The sequence below is a fragment of the Sceloporus occidentalis genome, unplaced genomic scaffold (genome assembly GCF_023333645.1).
Source record: "Sceloporus occidentalis isolate IW3139 unplaced genomic scaffold, rSceOcc1.0.p SCAF_4, whole genome shotgun sequence".
Taxonomy (NCBI): domain Eukaryota; kingdom Metazoa; phylum Chordata; class Lepidosauria; order Squamata; family Phrynosomatidae; genus Sceloporus; species Sceloporus occidentalis.
The window spans coordinates 87,241,750-87,268,971 of NW_028316984.1; the positions used below are offsets into that span (position 1 = coordinate 87,241,750).

At 40.7% G+C, this 27,222-nt stretch overlaps 1 protein-coding gene across 2 annotated transcripts; it reads right to left on the minus strand.

Annotated features, from left to right (window-relative positions):
• Positions 1-270: 270 nt before the first annotated feature.
• Positions 271-25,581, minus strand: LOC149314265 (acyl-CoA (8-3)-desaturase-like). Of its 2 annotated transcripts, none has more exons than XM_089520760.1 (13): positions 25,250-25,581; positions 21,074-21,184; positions 18,208-18,405; positions 15,252-15,353; positions 15,033-15,161; positions 14,521-14,578; positions 9,942-10,018; positions 9,714-9,811; positions 4,194-4,290; positions 2,682-2,761; positions 2,398-2,523; positions 953-1,591; positions 271-835 (listed from the first exon to the last, which is right to left on the minus strand). In XM_089520760.1, exons 1-12 carry the CDS (start codon positions 25,499-25,501, stop codon positions 1,540-1,542), a joined length of 1,380 nt encoding a protein of 459 aa, XP_089376886.1. In that variant the 5' UTR covers positions 25,502-25,581; the 3' UTR covers positions 271-835; positions 953-1,539. The 2 variants fall into 2 exon arrangements, with proteins under 2 accessions (XP_089376886.1, XP_089376887.1); XM_089520761.1 differs by lacking the exon at positions 25,250-25,581 and adding an exon at positions 22,088-22,165 and having other exon boundaries at positions 272-835.
• Positions 25,582-27,222: the final 1,641 nt, after the last annotated feature.

A 27,222-nucleotide genomic window follows, 5' to 3' on the forward strand; every position in this document is an offset into this window, starting at 1 on the left:
AGAACAGCTGGAGATCTGCAGGCTCCCCATAACTATATTATCTGAAAGCCAGCATTTTAGATATGGGTATTGGAGTTTGCTATTTCCTGCAATTAGTTTTTAAACCCCACAGCTAATGCAAGAAAAAACAAATTCTCAACCTCTTAAATGATATCTCATCAGCAGCAATATTCTCTGAAATTGTATAAGTATCAAAGTTGTACCATGCTTGTCATCACCATGAACAAAAAGACAGCCACACATTTTGAACCAATGTAATTTATGAAATACATTAAAAGATACAAATAAATATAAGTATGTACACATAAGATACATCCAAAGAGGACTGTGCTAAAAAGCTGAACAGAAGATCAATGTTTTCACAATCACAGGTCAAGTCAACTTAACTAATTAACTCTTTCAGTCATACTGTCAGATGCTCCAAACAGGTGAAAGTCTCTGCCTCAGTGGATAGATTCCCAACAGTCAAGTCCTTGCATGGGGGAAGAATGGAAGCTCCTTCATTCCATCATACACTTCAAATAATGTGTAACTGGGAGCATGGTAACATGCAGAACCCTCTCGTGCAATATCTCACTTTCAAAAAAAGGAATAAATCATATAAACAAGACCTTGTTTGTGATTGGGCATCCATGTAGTGACACAGACTTTGCATTCTTTGAAGTGCATTGTGGAACAATGGAACAGTTGCCTAGTTCCTCATATGCAAGGACCACCACTTCTTGTGGGATATGAATTGGGATAGTGGTGTCACTGAAGAGCTAATGCATCTGCTAAGATTTTGTTTGGAACGTTTTCCTCAATTCAGTATGTAAAGGTTCCTTGCACAATGAGGCTATTTGAGGCAGCCGGGGGGGGGGGGGGGGGGCAGACCATTTGTCATCATTATTCCCCAGGAGAATATTCTCTCTCTGACCATTATGAAAACTAACAGAACCCAAACAACCACAACCAATTATTTTCAGATATTTAAACATGAAATTTAAACAAATTTAAACATGAATGTGTCCAAGAATGGACTTTATAAATCAATCACAAATCTTGCCCATTCCCAGTGTAATCCTAATAAAACAGCACTCTGATTTTACAACTTCATCTGATATTTAATCTTTTCCTTCAACTATTGTGCCTTTACAAATGGTATAACCTTTTCATTTTCACTGTAATCCTATCCTTCCACTTTAAATTCTCTTCCTTGTCCTTCGGGAAGTTGTCCTCCCTCTGCCCCATTATTAGGAAAGTCAGGCTTTAATCTCACACATGGAACAAGCAAAATGTACTCCTATGTAAGCTGTCCCCAACAAACTGGATTCACCGTATCCCTCAACAAACCTACCCAGCCAATGCCTCAAATGCTCAGTATAACAAGTTGAAAGTGGGAAAGAATTTGAGAAACACTACCCCCAACCCTGAATTCATTAACAGTTGTCCAGCTCACCCTCCAGATCCCAAATTCTTCCTTAGCACATTAACTGTCCTCTTGTCTTGATGCGTCTTCATAACTAATGCTGCAATTCTTTGTCAAGGCACTGGTGCTTCTTATCCATGCAGATAGGCATCAAGCCAGACATCCCCAGAATCCTTCAGAGAGCTACAAAACAGTGAGCAGGGCTTTGATTGCATAAGGAGAAAGGATGCTGTTTGTTGCATTAACAAATACAGTTTAAAATATGCTGGACTGGACTGGAATGTGGTTTTGGCGCAGTGTCTGGCCTCTTAAGGCACATGGAGCATTTAAATAGCATATCTCCAAACTGATCCGAAGCAGCTTTATTTTGGCCTGTCTGTTTGGGTCCTTTATCTCACAAATTAGCGCTGAACTAAGTGAGAGGCTTGAAATCCATCCTTGAATATCCCATCTTTTAAATTTTTTACAAAAAGCAGCCTTTGGCTGGAAATTCAGATCAGGGAAAATATTTAAAAAGATCTCTGTGTCTTATTTGGCATGGGAGTAAGTTAGATAGAGGAGCATACATTGCTGGCCTTTCAAGTATTAAAAGTTGTTAAATTTAACGAAGACTTGAGACAGACGGGCAGGAAGGGGTGTGTCCATGCTTATTCTAGGGTTCAGGAGCGCACAGCAACCACACGTTCCCAAACCCTAGTCTGTACGGACATCACCATCATGGTGGACTCCCATCCATATGGGGCCCCCCATGATGACGCAAGCGCAGCGCTGCATCTGCACACCAGGGCACCGTGTTTGCATTATTGAAACCTTTTAGCAGGTTCTTTTTGGTGCGGAGGGAGTCCACACGATTTGGTTGCTGCAGGCTCCCTCCGGAGGGAAAATGGGCGGTCTGTCAAGCCCAAAGGTTAACTTTCCTTTTTTGCATTTTCCTTCATTATTCATTAGCTCTTCCCAAACAACAGTACATATCACCCTACCATACTTACTGCAAGATGTCTGCAAAGGCTGTGAGCAGGGGTTTAGTTTGGTAGTCAATGCCATGCTTGGCACAGAGTGATTTCACAAGGGGAGCCACCTTCCAGTAGTTGTGACGAGGCATTGTGGGGAAAAGGCTGTGGAGAGACAAAGAGGTAAAGGTTAAGCTGATGCATAACCCAGCCTCTTATTTAGATTTTCTATTCTACTGATTGCGTTCTTATTGGTCCCATGAAAACAGACGCTGGGAATGACTCAAAAAGCTTTTGTTGCCCTGACCATCTATCTTACTTACTGGTGCTCAATCTGGAAATTCAGATGGCCAGTGAACCAATCATTGAATGGGGATTGCTCCACGTTGCATGTTGCCTGGAGCTGTAAAAAAACAAGAAAGCACAGGCGAAATAATGGACCTTCGTTAGGGTTATCATGCATTCCTAAAGAGACTATACATAAAGGAGGTAGTCTTGTTCATGCATCTTGTGATTTTTCCTCCAGTGTGGTCCAAATGAGTTCTGTTGACAATAAGGTATTGTTAACACTATCAGCTGTTAACACTATCAGCTGAAAGATATAGGACCTATTTTCTTATTAATACCATCTGGATACTATAGGAGCCATGTTGCATCTTGTAAGAAAATATGCTATTTTAGAAAGACAGGAAGCTGTACATCTATCCCAGTACTATCTGCTGTTTAGCAGTACCCCTGCAGAGTTAAAGACTGGGGATTTTCTTTACCGTGACCTGGAAACACAAGGGATTGAACTAGCATTGTCTGCCTACCAAACGTGCCCTACCACTGAATTGTGACCTTTTCTGCTCCTATAGAATTCATGTCTTTGGTGATGGGCAAAATCTCCTCATCCCAATATGTATTTCACTTAATCTTTCTAGGTATTTAGAAAAGACTTCTCAAAGCAAATCTGGCCTTTAAAAATATTTTATATGTTCCTCAGGTCTACAAGAACAGCCTAGAAGATCTTTTCCGCTAACACCAGTTCTGCATTCTAGTTCTGGTTTCTCCTCTCCCCCTTTCCCCAAATATACTGAAGTGTATAATGTGCTGTGTGAAAAACAAAAAAAACAGAGACTGGTGAAAGACTAATGATTTTTCAGTGCTCTTTTTACAGCCTTAAACCTATTCAATGTCAGACTCTATTTTCCCTGGCTCTGCTGAGACCATAAATTGTTTTGAACTACTGCTCCTACTTTTGTTCTTGTTGTTGTTCTTCAAATAAGGGTGACTGCTTTTAATACAAGTTATCATGAGTGTTTCTACTGAAATGAAAGATAAGATGTAAATATTTAATTAAACAAAAAACAAACACAAAACAACCTTCAAATATATACCACCCCATACCGCCTAAGCAATGTCTAAGCGGTTTACAACTGTAAGCTAATTTGCCCCCAACAATCTGGGTACTCATTTTAGTGACCTCAGAAGGATGCAAGCCTGAGCCCTTTTGCTGGTCATGAACTCGCAACCTTGTGGTTTTGAGTGAGTGGCTGCAGTACAGGCATTTAACCACTGCGCCACCAAGGCTCCTGAGCCAATTAAAAAGTTGAGGACTTATTTGAACTTGATTCTTACCTGCAATAAAATCATTCATATGGCAATGAACTATTGTAAGCAAAGGTGCAGTGTGTAATGTGTGTATGCATATGCATGTACATAAGCATGTGCGTCTGATCTGATTGATAATAACTAAGGACTGCTAAACTGGAAAATTCTGCAACGTCACTTTTAGAAATTGCTGGTGATATATCTCAAAAATCAATGCTTTGGACAAGAGAAAAGAGCTTTACCTGCATAGACACCCAGTCCATGTTTTTATCATAATCAATGTTCATTGGGATGTGGTTCATTTGAGATACCCAGGTAAACCAGCAAGACTCTAGAAGCCTATAGAGTGAAATGCATAGAGAAAAATGTCATAGAATACACATATCTTAGCATACATGTGCTGACCTGCAATCTGTTTGGTAAATCCCAACACACCAACATTCAAACTGAGCATTTGCTGAGGACAGTTTTACACTTTGCCATAAAAGCAGGTACACATTAAAATGGAATGAGTATACTTTTTAAATCAAAATTTGATAGGTGGCAAGGTTAGTGAGCAATACAGTCAATTAAGCCAAAAAAGAAAAAAGAGAATTTGTACCAACTGCAGAAATTGTGGTATAAAAACTGATACATACTAAATATGTATATGTTTCTATTCCCATAAGTTGTAAAAGCCAACCAATTGTGCTGAAATTACCACAGCTCCTGGAATAATAGGATCTCCATCTCAAACCTGTGTATTTTAAAATTATCAAAAAGTATGCAGAAAAAGGTTACCTAATAGACTACATTTAGATTTCAAAAAGCTGAGTACAGGTATCAGGCATGGGATATGAAGCCACATGGGTGGCTGAGATACTGGGATCATGCAGATGGGCCAGAAAAAGCAGTGCACAGCCGCTCTTGTGCCAATCGTCCCAGGGCTGTTGCAACTGCATGTGCTCAACCCCAATCCAGACCACTGCTGCAGTCCTCAACCAAGCCACTGGCAAGGAGTGGCTTTTCGACACTCTTTTTGGTGCCAACTCTTCCAGGTTGGGCTGAGGTCAGCACAGATTCCAGCCACATTCAGGGTGTGCGTAGTGTAAATGCCATGTCCCCGACATGGCCCATCTGCTTCGGACCACTGCCACCTTTGTTTTTTGATGATTCGGGGTACACAAACTTTTTTCATGCTCAAAAATACAATCGACACACCGTTTTTGCAGAGGATCCGTTCTGGACCACACACACTGCCCACGAAAACGGAGACTTGCATGTACGCAGGGTGCCGCCATTATTACACCACCGCCATGTACTGGGGTTCAGGGGGGCCTGTGGTTGCTCCGCCCCCACACACTCCTAGTATGTGGCTAAAGCGCTGGTCTGGACCACACCATAGACATTTAAAATATGTCTTGTGTGGAGGAAACTGACAGAGAGATGTTCCTCTCTTGTCTTTTGTAATTAACTTGGGAGTCATTCACTGAAACTAACTGGCTTGAAATTCAGGACAGACAGAAGAAAGTACTTCACATCATGCACAGAATTTTGGTTCCACAAGACATGTGATAGCCACTAATTTACACTCCTTCAAATGGCATCAGACAAATCCACAGAGCAGGGTGGGGAATATGTAACAAAAGACTACATGCTGTCTCCTTGGATACTTCATTTCAGTAGCACAGAAACTGCATTTTCCAACTATATGTCCTCTAGATAGTTGGAAGGCCTGCTATATTCCACAGTCTCTCAGATACCCTTTCAGAGACCACAGGGTTTTCTCGTATTATATTGTCACTAAACCAGGATTCTACTGTTTTTCCTACTTTGCTGACCCTACTTTGAATATTTTGACACTACTTTGCTGATCCTACTTTGAATATTTTATTTGTGACTGTTTTGTTTCCATTGCAGCACTACCTGCCAATGTAAATGGGCTAATATTTGTTTTTCATTATTTTTTGTACACTGTTGTGCATTTCCCTAAAACAAAGTCTGCAGCATAGTGAGAAACTAACACTGCCATCAAAGGTCCAGTTAAAGCAGGGTGAATATTCTCAGCATACTGGATGCACTGACAAGAGGAGGAAGAATAGAAGGAAAGCTGGGAAAAGTGACAACAGAGTGAGATGGACAATAGGCACTGCCACTGTTGCCAAGCGAGAGGCACTGGACTGCTAAAAGCTGGACTCTTCCCTAGCTTGGCTTGTGGCTTGGACAGTCATCCAATCTTTCCTTCTGCAAGCAAATAAATGTACAAAGTTTGTACTGGTACCAGGCTGCTTAGGAAAGAGAGCATAAAGATGAGAAGATGGCTGGACGTGTTGCCCAGATGAGAGGAATGGCTGATGTGGGAGACAGCAATGATTTAATCCTTAATCTATTAGAGGAACCTTCAGGGAAGCATAAATCAACATGCCAAAGTTTTAACAGAAATGGGTGCCATAACAGTTGACTGTCCTCTAGTTTAGACAAGAGGCTACCCTCAGGACACAATACAGAGAAATGGAAGGGTTTTCAGTGGGTAAGAGAGGCAAGCTTCCATTTTATCATCCTATATTTAACTTATTTGCTGACTGTATCATGCGTAAACCAAGAGTAGATTCAGAAGAAGGATGCATGAAAATTGGAGGCAGGAATATAAATAAGTTAAGATATGCAAATGACATGCTACTAGCAGAAAATAGACTGGGAGTGATGACTGAAGAAACTGCAAAGAAGGAATTGCAAAGACAGGTTTACAGTTTAACACTAAGAACAAATAATGACTATAGATTATTTACATAACTTTGAAGTAGGCCAAGACACTAAAATAGATGAAGATCTTCTGCACCTTGGATCAATTTTTAATCAGAATGGAGCCTGTGGTCAAAAAATTAGAAGAAGGACTTGGTGAAGGGCAACTATTAAGCAACTAGACAAGATTGTGAAGTATAAAGATATATCAAAACCCATTTGTGTGATTCGCAGAGACCACGAAGAAGAAATATCATTCAATACAGTATGATTGTCCATGACATTGTATTTCTAATTTCTATGCATGGTTATGAAAGTGGGACAATGAAGAAAGCTGACAGGATGAAAATCAACTCATTAGAAATGTGGGTGCTGGAGAAGAATTCTACTGATACTGTGGACTACTATAAAGACAAATAATGGGTCCTAGATTAATCAATCCTGAACTCTTCCTGGAAGCCAAGATGTTTAAACTGAGACTGTCGTATTTTGGACACATCATGTGAAGGCATGACTCTAGATAAGACAATAATGCTTGACAAGGTAGAAGACAGCAGGAAAAGAGGAAGATCTTATTCTAGATGGGCAGGCTCAATCAAGGAAGGCACGTCCCTGAGTCTGCAAGACATGAGCAGGACTGTTGCTGATAGCATGTATTGGAGGTATCTTATTCATAATGTCACCCTAAGTTGGCAGTCAACAAGGCAAAAGTTTACTTCATTAGTGTTTTTGCCAGAGGAAGAGGCTTGAGGAGAGTGTTATGGGGACTATAACACTACATGAAATGCCATGTGGAAATCCCATCTGCAAATGAACAGGAAAGACCAACCCTTCAGAAACACTGAAGAGCATTAGTATGGAAGTAGCACAAGAGAAGAAAAAGCAAATATTTAATACTTTGAGCTTGTTTGGGGGTTCTAGCAGGGGGGCACAGCTATCGTATACCCTTGACTGAAGAATGGTACACTCCTTCTATCTGGGATGGTTGTCCTCTTCCACTGAGCGCACAGCTTCGGGAGGGACGCACATGGAGCGGTGAGGGAGGAAAGGGACACCCACCTAGCCAGCCAGATCAGCCAAATCAACCCTGGCGATCAATGGGGTGACAGATGTCGCAGCCAGATCGCCCTCACATCCAATATTTAACACTGTTTTAAAAAAGCAACCTCTTTACAAGGACACAATCAACTACTAAAAGCTATTACTAGTATCTACATTATTACTAATATTTCCTAGATGTAGGCATTAGGACCTGTGAGAACCAATATATATGTGTGTGTGCGTGTGTGCGTCTGTTAAAATAGCATAGAACCAAGGAAGAATCAATGAAACAATGGTCTTCATAAAGACCCTACTAGCTGATGAATCTAACAGAAGTATTATGTGTGAGAAAAGCTGATCTCCCCACTCAGAGTAAGCATGCCTTTCTTTCCTGAGTGATACAGGAAAGTGATGGTAAGCTGAAAGCAATGGATCCAGTGACAAACATACAACTCTTGCTGCCCTCATTTAGTACATATTTTCCCACCTGTAGAATAAAAGGCCAATATACAAAGGGATCTTGTAACATCTTTGAGACTGAAAGTTCGTAGCATATGCTTTCGCAGGCAAAGGCCTGAAACAGATGGGCCAAAAAGTGCAGATTCCAGCTACTTTGGCGGTGTGCTGTGCAGATAACATAAGCCCCAAGCTACTCTGAGGCCCCTGGCAAAAGGAGCGGCAAAAAGGCCCTTCTTGCCAGGGGTCCATTTGGGACCGCAGTGGCAGCCCACTTTAAGAGCAACAGTCCAGTTGCCACAGTCCTCGACTGATCAGGGGCTGATCAGGGCTAGAACAGTCAGAGGCCACTCTAAGCTGCTGGTCTGCTTCGCCCTTAAATCTACAGTACTTAATCTGATGTACCCTTTCCATACTGATCCAGACTAACATAGTTATGTCTTTGAATTCTACTAACACCCATATTTTCAACGTGACAACCTAAAACATGGTAGCCAGCCAACCTGCTGTCTGTCTATGTGAGCTTTGAGCTTAACCCACTTAGTCCATAGCACACTCACAGTCACAAGCTCTTAGTAAAGAAAGGTGTTGCAGATAACAGGTTACAATAACTGCAGGGCTGTCAAGCAGAAGAGAGAGCAGGCTTGTTTTCTGTAGTTTCAGAGAGCAAGACTAGACCCAGTGAGTGAAAACTGCACCAAAACAGATTTCAGCTAAACAATGGAACCATTTTGTAGTATAAAGAGCTCTGCCTGGCAGTGAAAGAGACTGCCTCTGAATGTGATGGACAGTCCTATGCTAGAGATGTTTAGAGGCTAAAACAGCCATTATGGCTAAAACAGCCTTAGTTAGGGTTGCCATCATTCTCTACTATAAACCGGGACAAAATGTAGGACAAAATTTAGCCCAAAATGTAGAACATTTAAGGTCCTCCACTTTTCTTAAATGTTCTACATTTTGGGCTAAATTTTATCCTACAATTGTCCTACATTTTGGGCTAAATTTTGTCCTACATTTTATCCCACTTTATAGTAGAGAATAATGGCAACCCTATATATAGCTGCAACCAGTTCAGAAAATTTAGATTAAACTAAATGATCTCCAAGATCCCTACCTGTCCTAAAGTTATATGATCCCGTGGCCTGGCTCAATTATATATGCACTGCACAAGATTAGGCCACCGTGTAGTTATACTTTCTCAATTACATATGAGCAACTTTCCTCCTCTGATACTGTAGTTTTCAAGATGTTAATATGGCCTGTCTTAGATTGTACCTTGAATAAGCAATAAAGGTTATGTGTTCAATCCAAGCTTATACCACAAGTAAGACAAAACCCTGTGGTTGCATTATGATGCAATGGAAATTGGAAGATAATTTTTCACAAGGGAGACATTTAACTCAAAATGATTGCAGGGATCAAATCATTAGATTTCAAATATACTCAAACTAGGCTGTAAGGTGTAAGAAAAATCTAAACCCTCACTTTATGTATGATTTAATATCAAAAATCAAGGAGGGAAGTGTGCTGAGTTTGTGTGTTACCTGGAGAGCCAGTAGTAAGCCATAAAACACTTAAATCCCATCAGGGGAACATAGATAAGACAGACTCTGATGTTGTAGGACACGATCAAGGCCAGGTCCTGTTAAGGAGAGATAAACAAAGGCTAACTTTTACCACAAATAGGTCTGAGACATTACACTACACACAAAATGGTGTGCTTTAAGGTAAATTCTAATGGTGCATTTTAATATAATGGTAAGCATGCCTACCAGCCACTCTTTCCGTTTGATTGAAGAGTAAAATATGGACAACTGGAAGAAGGGAACTAACAAAGTTGGGGCCATGACTGTTGAAGAAAATGAAAAAACATGCTGGAATGAAAATTACATTTATCTGGAATGCATGTACACACGTGCGCACATCCCCTTTGAAATGGTTTAAAATGGTAACAATGGAGAGAGAGGTGGGGGGTCAAGATCTTTGGCTTTCCAGATATTTTTGACTATAGCTTCCATAATCCTGGCTATGCTGGGTGGAGTTTGTGGAAGCTGAATCCAAAGTATCTGCACAACCATCACATTGATTTGTCTTTTGTTATAAGTAGGGACAAAAAAAAATATTCCCTACTATTCATTTCCCAGTCAAAACATGGGTTCCCCAATTGTCAGAAAATACTATTGGGAAGAGCAGAACAATAAGAGATCTGCTTACTTTCCTCCCTGTATCTAAACATTCCAAAGCATTTGGGGGGAATTATTCTGCAGAGAAATACTGGGGGAAGGTGTAGACGGGGGACAAAAAATCCTCTCCCCACAGCTTCTGAAAATATATTTTATGTGTGAAAAAAAGAACATGTGTATTTCTCACATAATAATTCCCCAAGAACACTTTTAAGATATTGAAATATGGAAAAGATACCTGGAGAATGAATTGTTTTGTCCCACAGTGAGGACAAAACTACAGTAATTATTTGTCCTTGCATGTGAGGATGAAATAGATTTACTTTTGTTGTTGTATGCCTTCAAGTAATTTCTGATGACCCTAAAGTATCACAGGGTTTTCTTGGCAAGTTTGTTCAGAAGAGGTTTGCCATTGCTTTTCTCTGAGGCTGAGAGAAGTGTGACTTGCTCAAGGTCAGCCAGTGGATTTTTTTTTAACTTTTTATTTTAAAATAAATAAATAAATAACACACACACACAAAATAAGCATACAAAGCTTCTATCCAGCGATTACATTATTCAATCCAACAATATTATTGCCTAGTTTAACTATTTATATAACAGCTAGTTCCCATAATATATCATTTACATTATCTTCTACAATACAATATTAATGCTTTATCTATCTTAACTTCCTCTATATCTTAACAAGAAAGCCTAACACTACAAAATGAACTATTCTTGTCTTTATTATTTCTCTGTCAAAGTATTCCTTACAGTTTCCTTGGTGCCCATCCCTGTTTCTTACATCAATTATATTTCTATTCCTTGTCTCCAATATTTAATTTCTTAATTTCGTTACCTGTATTATCACTGCCAACGCTTTTTACAAAATTCTATTATCAGAAGCCATTCTTCATTTATTTTCTCTATACCCTTATTATTTATCCATGAAGTTAATCTATCCATTTCTTGCATGTCTAATATTTTCAGTAGCCAGTCATCTATTGTTGGCAGCTCTGCTTTTTTCCACATTTGTGCCATTGTTATTCTTGCTGCTGAGATCAAATTTAATAAGATTCTCCACCATTTCCTATTTCTAGAGGTAATATATTTAACATATTCAACAGGTATATTTCTGGTTTTAGCTGAAATCTAATTTCCAACATTTCTTGAATCAGACTGTATTATCTTCCAAAAAAAAAAAAAAAAAGTTTGGGGCACCTCCACTACACATGCAACCAGGATCCTATATTCTCTTGACATTTCCAGCACTTATTTTATTTTGTATTGTAAATTTTGGATATTTTTAGTGGGGTTAAGTGCTATCTATGTTCCATTTTCCAAAACTTCCTTTTATATCTTGAGACTTTCTCTGTTCTTTCTCAAGCATACTCCCAACTCTCCAAATCGATTACTCTACCTATATTTGTAGCCCATTTTATCATCTCTTCAGTGACTGGCTCATATTCCTGTTGTCTCTTCAGTTGTTCTCTATATAATCTTACTGTTTTCTTATTCTTTTTGACCATTAAAATATTGTCATATTTAACCCAGTCTTCTTCAAAATCTTCTAATTTTTTATCCTTTTTAAACCTTTCTTTTAACTGAATATAAAGAAGCCAATGCATTTTTGGATTAAGAGATTCTAGTTCTTCTATAGTTTTTAATTCCCATTTTCCTGATTGGTGATTCTTCTTCAATATGTCCTTGTACCTTAGCTATTTATTCAAAGAGCTCCATTTCTCAAAGAAGGCTTTGTGGGAAGATATCCAAAGTGGTATTTCCCTATATGTTTTGTTTTAAATCATTCCAGACCATTAACAAAGCTCTTCTTATAATATGGTGAAATCTTTGTGCACTTTTGCTTTCCCGTACCACATATACCCATGCCAACCAAATCGGTTATTGAAACCTTCCAGGCTAAGCAATTTTGGGTTTCCCAGGTTTATCCAATCTGTGATCCAATTTAGCACATTAGCTATATAATATCTCAAATCTGGAGTATTTCTACCACCATCCTTTTTTTGTTTTGTCAGTGTTGTCCATTTAACTTGGGCTCTTTTTCCTGCCCATATAAACTTACTTAAATCTCTGTGCCATTCTTTAAAAGGTATAAAACTGTTTATAATGAGTATACACTGAAAGAGAAAATTTATTTTAGGTAATTATCATCATCTTAATTGTTTCAATTTTCCCAGTCACCCTAAGATGGAGACACTTCCATTTTTCTAAATCTAGTTTGATTTCTTTCCATATTCTCTGGTTTCTCTTCAGATCATATAAACCTTCAGCCAATGGATTTCCATGGCTAAGTAGGGATTCAAACCCTGGTCACCCAGTGTCCAACACTGAAAAATGCTGGCTTGGAGGATTTACTTACCTAGTAAATTTTTTCACCTTTTCCTCATTTTTCCTGTCTTTTATTTTAAATTTCTTTTCATGCCTCACAGCTCCTTTTTATTTACCCCAAGTGGAAAGTCCAACAGTAAAAAAATAATTTTATCCAATCCTTGTTGATAACATGATACTGTTATGCTGACTCAGCATTTTATGTTTCCTATGCTTCAACTTCTACAATGAATGCACTTCTCATGTGGTGACATGTGTCTTCTCACCACATACATTCTTACTCTGTGATTCTTATACCATTACGCTGTTTAGGCCCAACATAACAACAACAACAAGAAATCATTTTATTTCTTACCCTCTCCACAAAGCTCAAGGCAGCATATAACTGATTAAAATATGTAAAACCTTTAAATACGTTAAATTAAAACACACAAACATAGACAACATTAAAATCATGCAACATAAAATTAAAAACATACCATTATAAAATTCAGTTTAAAATTGATTGGATAGCCTTACTTTAAGAGATAGGTCTTTAATGCTGTTTTAAACTCAGATAGCTCTTGATGCTCACCCAGTAAGTCATTTCACAGGCTAGGAGTGGCTGCTAAAAATGTCTTCTGGGTGACAGTTGCCAGACTAATTCTGGCTGCATGAAGTGAATGTCCCCCAGAAGACCTGAGTGTACAGGGCAGATTATATGGGAGGAGGCAATCCCTTATGTAACCTGGACCCAAACCATGTAAGGCTTTAAAAGTAATAACCAATACTTTGTGCCTTGTCCACAAACTAACTGGCAGCCAGTGGAATGATTTTAATATTGGTGTGATATGCTCACTCCTAAATGTACCAGTGATCAATCTGACTGCTGTATTTGAATTAATTGGAGGTTTCCAAACTTGGTACAAAGGTATCCCAGTTATCCTCTCAATTGTACAAGGTAGCTTAAATTAATTAATAAATTAACAAAAGACTGTAGGACATCTACTGGCTCTCCTTAGAGCTGACTGTCAAGTGGAACTCATCTCTACTAAATCCCAGTCTAAAACTATAACCTTGACAGCATGCTCACTTTTCATCTAGAATTCAACTTTTTCACCTAGTTTTATACTAAAGGAGCTGCACAATTATCCATAAACATTTCATCCTACAAGAATAAAGTGGGTTGCATCCACTGTTAAGGGAACATAGCACCACCTGCACAACAGAAGATTTCTTCCTTCTCTTCCATGCTGGAGCTATCTGTACAGCTCAAAAATCTAGTCTAGAGAGTCGCCTGACCCTCTGGGGTTGCTGTAGTTTTTATTTGCTGTGCAGTGCTATATAAATAAATAATAATAATAATAAGAAGAAGAAGAATAAGAAGAAGTCAGTTTTGACTTATGGCAACCCAATGAACAAGAGACCTCCAAGACCCTGATCAATGACTGTTTTGCTCAGGTCCTGCAAACTCAGAACCATGGACTCCTTGATTGAATCAATCCATATCTAGCATGGTCTCGTTTTTTCCTTAATGCCTTCTACTTTATCCCAAGCACTCTCTTATTTTCCAATCAGTCCTGTCATCTCACAATATGTTCAAAGTACAACAGCCTCAGAATTTTCTCCCAGAGATGACACAACTGATCTGTCTGTTGCATCTCTTCTGGTAGGAGGAAGACACTATCAGATACAACTTGCAATCTGTAGTTATCTTGAATCCTTTCAATGTCAAATTCTGTTGGTCTGGATGCCATAACCTGTATCCTGCCCCTGTCATTTAGGAACTATTAAATCAGAGGCTATGTGATAAATTGGCAGAAGCATTGCATTATTTGTCATTGGCAGAGATACTCACAGAAGAAATATCTATGTTGGTAGTTGTAAGGCATGAACTTCTTCTTCTGCATCCCAAGCTGTGAAAGAGGAGGTATCAGTAGTTCATTTGGGCTCTAGACAATCATTCCATCATTTACCACAATTTTACTGACACATAAAACATTGGCATCATTATTCTACTCATAATATGCATATCAGGTTTACTTCTGTGTCTCTTTGGTCTCAATTTGATAATGTGGGTATGAAAACTGAAATTAAGGCCAGATTTTATATTTATGAAAGCAAAAGCTCCCAGTACTACATAGTGTGGCCAGAGTTGGGCAATTTTGATTATTGTTCCCAGAAAGTTATTTAACTTATTATACTTGCAGGATGCCTCTCTGCCTGCTGGGGCTTGACATACTATTTTCCTGCTGATATTGACACATCCATCTCACTCTACTCAGCTTCAGATAATTTATTTAAAGTAATGGCGTATTCACAGAATTCGCTTCTTGAGCATCCTTTCAGTAACACACACTGTAAATGTACCTCTGCAGCCAGTTTCTTCCCCAAAGCAAACAGAATTGGGTGCATATTGAGATCAGGGTCTTTACGGAAACAGTTTGGTTTGGCATGATGCTGGAAATGCAGATAATTCCACCATTGGGCTGGCATTCCCTACAGGAAAAGAGAAGAAAGGACTGAGAATAGAATAGTAAAAAAATGCCATCAAAACATGTGCTGATTTCTAAATGAAAGGACAGTTACCTTCACTAGGCTCATTAAGATCTTGTGAATCACATGATTCCATCTGGATGAGCTCAGGACTGAAAGGTGCCCAAGGTCATGCTGGAACCAGGACATTTGGGTCTATAAAATAAGGAACCATTTCAGAAACAAAACCCACACTCATTGCAGAATCAACATGACAGCAATGCAACTTTTTTTACACGGGCCGGTCAGACCATCTGTGCCAAATTCAATATTATATAGCACTGCAAGCTTTAATTGACAAAAAAGGAACTCCCAAGTAATTGGAAAATATTATGGTCTGGTGTAGGTATAATACTATAAAATGAATTGTGTTTCACGAAAGAGGTGATTCCATTCTTAGCTAGCCACAGTTTATTATTATATCCAGATTTGGATTAACTGCAGTTTGAATTATTTGTAACATACAAGAAAAAGCTACCCCCATAAAGTATACTTTACAAAGCCAACTTCTTTCAACAGGACATACTTAATATTAACAACTGTTTTTCAAGGCTTGGGAAAACACTAAATTGCAGTTAGTTCATCGTGGAATTGAAAGCTTTCTAATCTCCTCCTTTAACTGTGTCAGAGGAGGATACAAAAAAAAGAAAAAGAGGGATGAGCTTGCAGTTCATTCACATTAATGCCACACATGAATACTATAAAAACTGGAGATACATCTCCCAAGTGACACTCACATCCTGCTGGGGGGTGGTGTCCAAACAACCACTGGTCCTCCCAGCTACTCTCAGTACAATGAGCCTCCATCCACTCTTCCCCTTAACTAGCTGGATAGTTACCCAGAGGGAGGAAAACACTGTTCTAGGATTGCTAAACGCAAAAATGGGACAGACGACTCACACAGAATCACTGTGGACAGGGAGGCAAAAGTCTCTCATAACCACTAGTGATTCTGCTTCAGAGAGTGCTATTTTCCTACTAGCAGAGGAGAAATAGTGATCAGTAGAGATTGGTGGAAGCGCCTTCACTCTCTCACTCAGCTGGAAGGAAGAAAACATGCACTCACCTGCCTCCCTAACCCCCAATTATTCTGTGATCTGGTGCAATACTGGACCCAAACATTTGCACACCCATAATCCAAGAACTCTTTTAAGTGCTCACAGTACTCATGCTATGATTTGTAAAGAAAATGGTGTTGGGGATCAATGTTTTTGGGTGCATCTACATTGTAGGAATAATGCAGTTTGACACCACTTTAAGTGCTGTAGCTCCACCCTATGGAATCCTAGGATTTGTAGTTTTGCAAGGTCTTTAGCCTCTGCCCCAAAATGCTGGTGCCTCACAAAACTACAAATTCTAAGATTCTGTAGGATGGAGCCATGGCACTTAAAGTGGGGTTATGAACTGTATTATTTCTACTGTGTAGGTGGAGCCTTTATTATGAATCTCTGACCCCTAACTAATTTGTGTAATCCAATGGCAAGATTGGCTGTTGTACACATACTCAAAGGGACTCTCTAAGCAACCTGAACATTAGGAGGAAAAAGAACTTCAACCTCCGGACCTGGTGAGCAATTCTTCTATAGCAGTGGAGAAGAAATAAACTGTGCAGAAGTAAAGGGCCCTCTCCTTCCCACCTTCTTCCTGTGTACCCACAGTGTATTCGCAGCCAACCTATGCTAGACATCTCACATCAGAACATCACCTTTCCTTAGGAGAGACATTATTAGAACATGTGGATGGCAACTTCCCTCCTTCCTAAAAGCCAACTGTACTGGCTAAAAATCTATTATATCAGAATCAGCAAATGGGGAGGGAAGAAATGAAGTATTTTTTTTTTTAATGGAGAAAATTGGAACCAGAAATGTTTGGGGACTGGGTTGGGACTGAGGAGATTTCCCAATCTGGCTAAACCAACAACCACTGATTCTGGAAGCTCTTTAGGAGCAAGAAATTTGTCCTGCCCAATTTTTTGCCTAGCATGGATGAGGGGGAATCAGGGGGAATGGGACACATAAGAAAAAGTCATCTTAGAAGGCCTTTGTGCCCCACACTTTGCACACCCCAGGGAGGCATACTAGTGAAGTGTTCTGGAGCACCTTTAAGGATAAAACATTTATTAGACCAATATGTATCACACTTCATCAGAGCAGAGGCATGAAATGTTACTCAAACGTACAAGGATAGACACTCAACAAACTGTATAAAGAGGAGGGAAAGGGGTAATTAGTGGCTATTTGAGGACTGGTCTTGGACCAAGAAGTGCCAGTTGATTTTAGTAGTGAAACTGGCCTAGTTTTGTAAGAGAAGCCGGAGGTTATGCTTTGTTCCACTATTACAGAAACCAATCTTGAGACAGCCTGCTGGTCAAATCCAGGGTCAAATCCAGCCATCCAGTTCTGCACATCTGTAATCTCCTTTCCTACTTCCAATCTGGTACAGAGGATGTCCTACAAGTCTCTGGAATTTCCTCACTTTCACTCATAGTAAGCAAGCAACAAGCTAGAAATGGCATTCATCTCAGGGATAGGGTGCCAAGGGATGGAAAAAGGTATTCTGCTTTCATCTGCCAATATCTGTTGCTACATTGGGGTGGTTAATAACGTGTCCTTAAGATGTTTCTCGACTGCAACTTGCAGCAGCCCTAGCCTGTCTAGTCTACAGTGAATTTCATTTCAACATCTGGAGGGTCACAACAAAGAAGAGAGGACCACAGAGACTTTTCAGGGATGGGAACCTGCCAAATAGGCTATCAGTCTGTGTGTGTGTTGCTCCTTTTGATGATTTCACAGCTGCAGGAGAGGGGCTGGAAAGGAACTGGGCTGAAGATTCTGGAAGCTGGCCTTCCTTGTAAAAGGAAAGTAATATCTGGAAATCTGGGGCTGCAAAGATCCAGCTGCATAATTCTTTTAATGGTATCTTAAATTCATGAATCTTGCAGAATTCCTAAAATCCTCAGTATGTGTCAAAAAAGATTAATTTCAAAGATAAGGTGACTTCCACACTATACCTGAGCAACAGTAAACAATGCAACGCCTACAAAGAACGGTAATAAGGATGTCCCAAAGTACCAGATGGTTAACCAGGCAGCAACATCTAGTACCATGATATGAACAAACATCAGGAAGAAGAAGAGGCTATTTGGTTTCAGAAGTCCCATCTTCTCAACAGTGGCTCGTAGCTTCCGGAAGTCATTGACAAGCAATTGCTGTGGGAAAACCCAAATGACAGATCTTTTAAAACCCAGGTAAAAATATTATTACAGTCTCCTAACTATACATATGGACAGAAAGGTGGGATATAAATGTTGTTTTTGTTGACAACAGTAGTAGTAATAGTAGTAGTAATTCCATTTCTTGAATACCTTTCCCTGAAAAATACTGGTGCCTACATTTGTATTATATACTGTACTGTCTATACTGGTGGAAAATGTTGTTCTCATCCTGAAGCTGGTGCTGGCAGTCCTGATGACATATGGCTACTTCCATGGAGGAGCTGTGTTTTTCCCCCCTTAACTTGACTTTGCTGAACTCTGAACTAAGCAGAGTCAGGGAAAATCTCAGTGTTTCCTGGAAATGCCAGAGTGACCTTGGGTTCTTTTGGCATATGGACAGCTGGATCGGATCTGATATGGCCCAATCCAGTTGTCCACACACCAAGAGCCACACCATGCCCCTTCCTAGCGCTGAGCAGCACAAGGAAACAGAATGGCCTGTTTTTGGAACTGCTGCCACCATTTCCTCATGGGCAGGAGCTCTGTGTAAAGCGTGCCTGGTGATCAGCCACTTTTGCTGAGGACAGAAACAGGAGCCCAAAAATGTGAATAACAAGCAGTTCAGGCACCCATTTCTATCCTCAGCAGAAACAGTAGTACACCAGGCAGACTTTACACGGACCTCATGTTTGTTAGGAAGCAGCGGCAGTGACTCCATATACAGGGGACAGGTCAATGTGGTGTTAGCCTGGCTGGCTCGCATGCACAACAACTTGGTGTCTCACCAAATTAGGCCTAACTTACAGATAAAATATACATTATCCTAGAATAAAGCAAGAAAATAGGTTTCCTTGCCAAAAATAAGTGGCTAAGAAAAAAGATTCTGGTGAGGGGCCAAACGCATTTCCTTACCACTGAAGGAAAAAAAAACTGAATACTAACCCAACTCTACTCTTCTTTAGCCCCCCCCCTTTTTTTTTTTTTGCATGTGCACAATAAAAATTATATGGCTGCACACTTTTATGTAGTCTTAACTCTTGCTGATTTAGCAAATGTCAAAGCAATCCCCATGGCATTTGAAGACGCTTCCATCACTTAGGACCCTCACATCTGTTTTGAGTTGTTTCAGTAAAGAGAAACTAAAGTCAAAGGGCTATGAGTTATGCCACAGTGTATGTAGCAAAAGTCTTCTCTCTGTCTCAACTGGTATGATTAAAAATTTCTGGTGCAAAATTACAGCAGCAGAAGAAATATAATCACTTTTATTTTTTACATTATTTTTATTACACAGTACATGATGCAAATTGTACAATCCACATTTCATAATATGTTTTTCTTCCCCCCTCCCCCCCCCAAAAAAAATAGCATTTGAAGGAAATACATACCAATCAAGTTAACAATCATTATTGGAGATGTGGAAAATATCATTAATTATATATATTTTTACTTCTTCATAACCCATTTTACCTTCCACTTTCTTAATCACAACTTCCCATTTATCTTTCCATGATTCTTTATTACTTTCCCCAATATATTTAAGTCTTCTTTCCCTAAGGAAATCAAATAATATGTATTCTTTTATATATTTAAACAAATAAGACTTATCATTGGGACCAATTATTTTCTCTTTTTCTTTCTTTCCCCATGTTTTTCTCTGGAAGATAAGAGACATACTCCATTTGATTGCTCTGTCTTTCTAATTTAACCCACTTTGTATTTTGATTATATTCTACCTCTATCATTCTTAGCAATTGAATCACCTCAAAATGCAGTTCGAGTGATGGAACACCCCATCCTCCATCATTTTGATGCTTGTATAATAATGCCTTAGATAAACTGACTGTTTACATTCCCTGGTATCCATTTTAATATTTTTTCACTTTTTTGTGGAATGAACATTCCACATTTCAAATAAAAATAATTAAGGCCACCACTACCAAGCCACATTTTCATCACACCAACACAAATCTTACCATATTGTTACCAAACCAATTCTGAAATGGATTAAATGTCAAAAGGCAACACGAGGGACTCCGTGATTACCTAGATAAATGATGACATTTTCTAATCTCATGATTTAAAATTCAAAGCCTCTAAACAGCTAGAGACCTGGTAACCTCAAACAGGTAGGAATGGCATCTAGGGAACAGACCAAGGAAACTATGAAAAAGTGTGATCTTGGTTTTTTGCTAGGACCCAGGTAACTAGACAAATATAGGAACCATGTAAACATTTTGTAATAATAATAATAATAATAATAATAATAATAATAATAATAAAGTTTATTTGTATCTTCCCACCTCTCCTGATTGGATCGAGGCGGGATCACAGCAGAGTTTAAAAAATACAATCAAAACATTACAATATTATTACCACACAAGTTAAAACCACAGTTAAAAGCATAAAATCAACAATCATGGGGTCAGATGTTCTCGTTCCATACAGAACAGTCTGTAATTCATAGAAGGTCAGGTGGGTATGCACGTCGAAAAAGCTCTGTCTTAACCGCCTTCCTGAAAATTTCCAGGGATGTAGCAAGGCAGATCTCCTCTGGGAGTCCATTCCATCTGATTTTCCCCTCCTTTTCCCCACTAGTCCAAGTAATTTCACAACTATATAAGTATATACTATTTCCTACTTCTAACATTTAATGAACACTCACATTTTTGCTGGGCTCCGAACTAGGCTGGTCTGGTGCCAGTTCCCCTATCAGCAGGGAATTCAAGTACTTGCTCACTTGATCTTTATGAAGGTGAAATGCTGTGAATGCATCCTGGGAGAGAAAAGACATTGTAAAATTGAATGGAATGAGAGGCAAACACAAATCTATGAAGAGAAGAAGCATGATAAGTGGTCTCAAAGAGGCAGAGCTTACAGCACACCCTAAGACATATTCTCACCCATCTGTACTAAAAAGTTGAATCCAAGGGCTAGCAGTGTATCTGTTCTACAGTCATTTTCACTGATTTTATATCACTGTAAAATGCTCTAAGACTTATGTTCCTTCTGGTTGTAATACATGTTGCTCCCTCTTGTTAACTTTCATTCATTCTGTATACATGCCCTAAGAAGCTGCAGCTAACCATGGCTACTCAGCATTGTCACATATAAGAGGGAGGGGGGATCTCATTGCTTATGTACTACTTTGATATAAAGCTCTCAGCTGGAAATTGGTACTCTGAAACAGGCCATTTTCTTCCTGAATTAAATGGCTGCTAAGGCTACTATATGGAACACTATCTTCAGTTTGACTTTCTTCTTTTGCATCCCTAAATTGCAAAGTCCCATCTTTTTCACCGTACACACCAGTTTGCCTGTGTGCATGCATAATCCTTTAAATCCTTGTAGTAAGTCAAATGACACAAAAATATGGCAATTTTAAATAATTTCAAATTTAGGACCCTGTTGTTCTAGACATGTTACCAAGCATTAGCACATCATTTTTCTTTATGCACACTTTTCTTACAGTGATAAGCATCACTGACTTTCTCTGCATGCGTACACACCCACTTCTCTGGCTGTCTCCCTGTCTACAAAAGCATCCTCTATTCTAGTACTTCTTAAGCTTTATGATATGGGGGGCCAACAGAGGTTTTTGCACCCCAAATGTGCCAGATACTGGCTCCATATTTGTGCCCACTGACAACTGTTTTTTTTCTTTCTCCTGGAAACTCACTGAGGACCAGCAGCTAATAGTGCATGGACCAACTGTAGTCTTCAGATCACCACATTGCCCCATCTTCTTTCTACAGATGAAGTGAAGCAAGAAGCTTTCTAAATACTGGCAGAAACACAAAGACAATTTTATCAGTCTAAAGTCTGATGACGAGGCAGGCAGAGTAGCCCTTGGGATCGGAAATGTTCCATATTCTGGATTTTTTTTTTACTTTGGAATACCTGTATTTGTATATACATGGTTAAACATAATGAGGCTGGAGAGAGGGGATTCCCACCATGTCACAGATCACTGCATCTTTCTAGCTTCCCAAATAAAATTATGTACTGTATTTTATGTACACTGTAGTAAGGTACACTACTTGTTTTGGATATTGGAGTATTTTGCACTTTGGAATTCCGAGTAAGGGATACTCAATTTGTGTGACAAAGGTTAACTCCCTGTTGTCATTTGGACAGTCTCCTAAACTAAAACCTTGCTTTGGGTCAGAATCGCAACCCTCGGCATAGTCAGGTTGCTCATTCTGATTTTCATTTCCAATCCCATTCAAAATGCTGGCCAGGTTGCATTTATAAGCATCAGCAATAGCTGTTGCTACAATAAACATCATTTTGCAAACATGCCAATAAAGTATCCCAGATGTTAGATTGTTTTTTGTTTTAAAATATTTAACCTTTTGCATTTGTAAATGGTTCTAAACTGTTTAAATTTATTTTCTCTCTATGGTTCATTGAAAGTTTGTGAAAGAGAGTAGGATATGTTTTACTAATAACTTTTTTTTGTAAATTGTGCTGCTTTTAAGTAATGTAAAACCAGAGTACGCAGTTCTTGAAAACATCACACCACAAATTCTAAAGTCAGCTGGGAACATAAAACACAGCCAATTTGCCTTTTTGTTATAGTAAGTGGGGGAAAAGGATTACAAAACCCATTTTCTTCTTTGGGGCAACTTATGAATAGCAAAGTACATAAGCACAGGTGGGCAAATAATGTTTTTTAGGGCTTGTGACACTAGGGCATCATTGCAAGGCTGAATTAGGTCCTCACACACAGTCAGGGAGAGATTTTAAATAGTAAAGTCAGAAATTACATTCAGTTGTTACTGTCATTAAGTTCTGCGCTTTATTTCCTCTGACCTCACTAGCATTCCTCCCTCAACCAAATGTATTCTGCGCCTCTAAAATTCTGAGTAACACTCCATGCGTCTGATATGCTGAGTACCAATCCTTTCACATCCATTCTGTAATGTGTTTGCTTTTTAAAATACCACAGGACTCTATTGGTTTTACGTTTTTTGTAAGATGTGGTGACATTTGAATCCATGTGTATTTGCTAGAAACAAGGAAGACTGTTGACATTTTGTAAGGCCTATAATGAAACTAATACAGTGCCATAATAGATGCTATCTTTACTAAGCCTCAACTCCCTGTTCTCAATGGATCCGACTTCCACAGAAACAAGTGCACCTTCTCAGATACACCCATCGGCAATTAATCATAGAGAATTAATTGGCCACATTGCGCTAACCTTAAAGGCGAGTTACTGGAATTCAGAAACATAGCAGTTAATCTGGAAAAGCAGTATGCAAAGGGATCTTGTAGCAGCTTTGAAACTAATGGAAAGAAAGAAGCTGGGAACATGAGCCAGCGCAGTGTAGTGGTCTGAGCATTGGACTGTGACTCTGGAGACCAGGGTTCCAATCTCGGCTCAGTCACAAAACACTCACTGGGTTGAGGGAGAAACAATAGTGGGTGTGTCACAACAAAACATCAATTAAATGAACTAATTTCCCCGCTGTACTTCTTCGCTAATGAAATCACCCCATGGACCTGAGAGAGTAGGCTCAAACCTTGCCAACCTCATGCCGCCAGCTTCTTCCTTTCAGTTAAAGGGACTACAATAAAGTAGTCCCTTGCTGGCAGATATTTAAGTAAGCAGATATTTAGATATTAAGTAAGCAGGTGTTAAGTAAAGACATTTAGGTCCAGGCCTCAGAGGTAGAGAAGATGAAGAACTGCTGGACCTGATCCCCTTCCCCTCCAGCATTCCCTTCTCCTTTTGTGTCCTGTCTCTTTAGACTGAAAGCCTGAGGGCAGCGAAACCTCTAATTAATAATAATAATAATAATAATAATAATTGCAAGCTGCTCTGAGAGCCTTTAGGGCTGAAGGGCGGGGTATTTCTAAAAATACATACGTACATAAAACAAAGAAACAAATAAAATAAATACATAAGCAGGTTCCAAAGGAAAGAATAGGGAGGAGGAGGAGGAGGAGGAGGAGAAGTTGGGCTCAGAGCTAGGAAGAAAGGAGGAGGGAAAACCACGTGAAGAGTAAGAGGGATGATAATAATAATAATAATATTCATTTGTAGCCCGCCTTTTCACATGGAATCAAGGCAGGTTAGATGGGAAAGCGCAGTCCCTGAAGGGGGCCCTCAGCCAGCCCCTCCCTCAAGGGAGGGCGAGGCGCCACAAAAGGGCTAAAGGCTCTCTCTCAGTGGCCTGTTACAGACTGCCAAAATAAAGCTGCTTCGGGTCTCTTTGGAGGTATGCTGTTTAAATGATGCATGCATCCTAAGAATCCAGAAGCTGCACCAAAGCTGCACTCCAGTGCTTAGGAATGGAGCGTGGCTTTGGCGCGACCTCCGGACTCTTAGGACCCATGCATCATTTAAATAGCATACCTCCAAAGAGACCCGAAGCAGCTTTATTTTGGCAGTCTGTAACAGGCCTCTCTCTCTGTGAACTGGCAATTCTTGCTTGTTCGTTTTGTGTTCAGTGTTTATGCCCCGCTCTTCAGCCGTGAAGGCTCTTTCCCCTCTTGGGATGCTCAGAATGGAGGCCGTGTTGACATCCCTCCTGGGCCAGAAGGTGGGGAGGGGGCAGTCTGGAACAGCCTGGCCGCCCTGGGCTCCGTCTCCTGTCCTCCACCACTTTCTCTGGAGGCCTGGGTTCGAATCCTGGCTCAGCCACGGAAAGCCCCCTGGGGTGACTCTCTCTCAGCCTCAGAGGGAGGGGAGGACAAAGAACGGCGACGCCAAAACACGGAACCCCTCTGAAGAGACCTTCCGAGGAGAGAGGCCCCTAGACACAAGAATAAAGCCAGCCAACTGCGCTTATTGGGGAGACCCGGGGGTCATGGGGCCGCTCCCGGGGCTCACCGTGGCGTCCTGCCCGGCGTAGTGGCTGATGACCCTGGAGCCCCCCGGGTGCCTCTTGTGGAAGCGGCTGATGTCGTAGACGCGGCGCTCGATCACCAGCCACCGCTCCTGGAGGTACGGCGGGACCCGGCCCGTCCTCAGCGCCACCTCCTCCCAGGTGAAGAAGCGACCCTTGGGCGGCGGCGGCGGCGGCGGCGGAGAGGCCTTCTCGCCCCTGACGCCCAGCCCGCTCTCCTGCAGCGGAGGAGCCATCGCTGCCGCGGCCACCGAGACACGAGGAGCAACCCAGCCTCACTCCCTCCTTCCTTCCAGGCGGCCTCTGGCGCTGGAAGAGCGCTCTCTTTTTACAAGCCCGCCCTCCCTCGGCCTCTGATTGGCTCGCCTCGGCTTGGACGGCCGCCATTGGCTGCACGCGCCCCCTTAATTAGCGCCAAGTTCTGCCTCAACTCTCGACGACGCCTGAGGCGAATGGCGATGATCATGATGACGATGAATAAAAGCTTGTCTCCACAAGAGTTTGGCTGCCTGTCTCTCACTCCCCTTCCTCAAAGTCTCCCCTCGTTCCAGTTTGTGTTCCCTCCACACACTGAAGAAATAATCTGGTTTGACACCACTTCGGTTTGCCATATTTGCCAAACTTATTCAGGGGCCACAACCGACTGCCATTCCCAGAATTCCATCGCATGGAGCCATGATGGCCAAACTAGTGTCAAAACTGATTACCTCTACAGCCTTTGAGACTGGTTACTCCCTCCCTCCCTCCCTCCTTGAGTGGCAAGGAGCCCTGTCACTCTTGTTCAACAAACAAATGGTTAATAAAGTGGTGTTCACTATACAATCCGCGACAACCGTGGTGTTTGTGTGTTGGGTTATGACTCTGGGGACCAAGGTTCCATTGGGTGGCTTACCCAAGCATACAGACCCACTGGGTGGCCTTGTGCTGCAAGTCACACACTCTCCGCCTCGGAGGGTGGCAATGGCCAACCCCCTCCAAAGAAACTTGCCAAGAAAACAATATGATAGGGTCACCTCAGGGTTGCCATAAGTTGGACGTGGCTTGGAGCACACCACATGCACACATACTGGGCAAGGCACGCTTTCTCAGGCTTAGAGTATCATAGTATAGAGTGGGAAGAGACCTCAAGGGCCATGCAGGATCTCACAATCAAAGCCCCCCCCCCCCCACAGATGGCCATCCAGCCTCTGCTTAAGGACCTCCAAGGAAGGAGACTCCACTACACTCTGAGGAAGGAGTGTGTTCCACTGTTGGACAGCCCTGACTGTCAGGAAGTTCCTCCTAATGTTGAGCTGGAATCTCTTTTCTTGCAGTTTGCATCCATTGCTCCGGGTCCATTTTCTGGAGCAGGAGAAAGCAAGCTTGCCCCATGGTCAATGTGACACCCTTTCAAATACCTAAGCAATGCTATCATATCACCTCTTAACCATCTCTTCTCTAGGCTGAACATACCCAACTCCCCAAATCTCTCCCATAATGCATGGTTTCCAGGTCCTTCACCAGTTTGGATGCCCTCCTTTGGACACACTCCAGCTTGTCAATATCCTTTTTGAATTGTGACCAGAACTGGACACAATATTCCAGGTGAGGCCTGACTAAAGTGGAATAGACTGGCACTATTACATCCTTTGATCTAAACACTAACACCCCCTGAACAAATCGTGCAAAGAAAACCCTATGATAGGTTTGCCTTATAGTCACCATAAGTCAAAAATATCTTGGAGGCACACAACAAATAGTGTGTATGCCTTTCCCTGACGGTGTTCTCTGGGCCATTTAATTTCGATTATCACCTCAGATCAAATAATTTCCCCTGGCTTGAGAGCCCTGCCCATAACCCTGTGGGATGAGTATTGTGATGTCCTGCCAGGACTGATTGACTTTCCCCTGCATTTTCTTTCACATTGTTTCAGGCCATAGTATGTTTAGTGTAGAAAAGTTCTTTGTATTAGTTGTG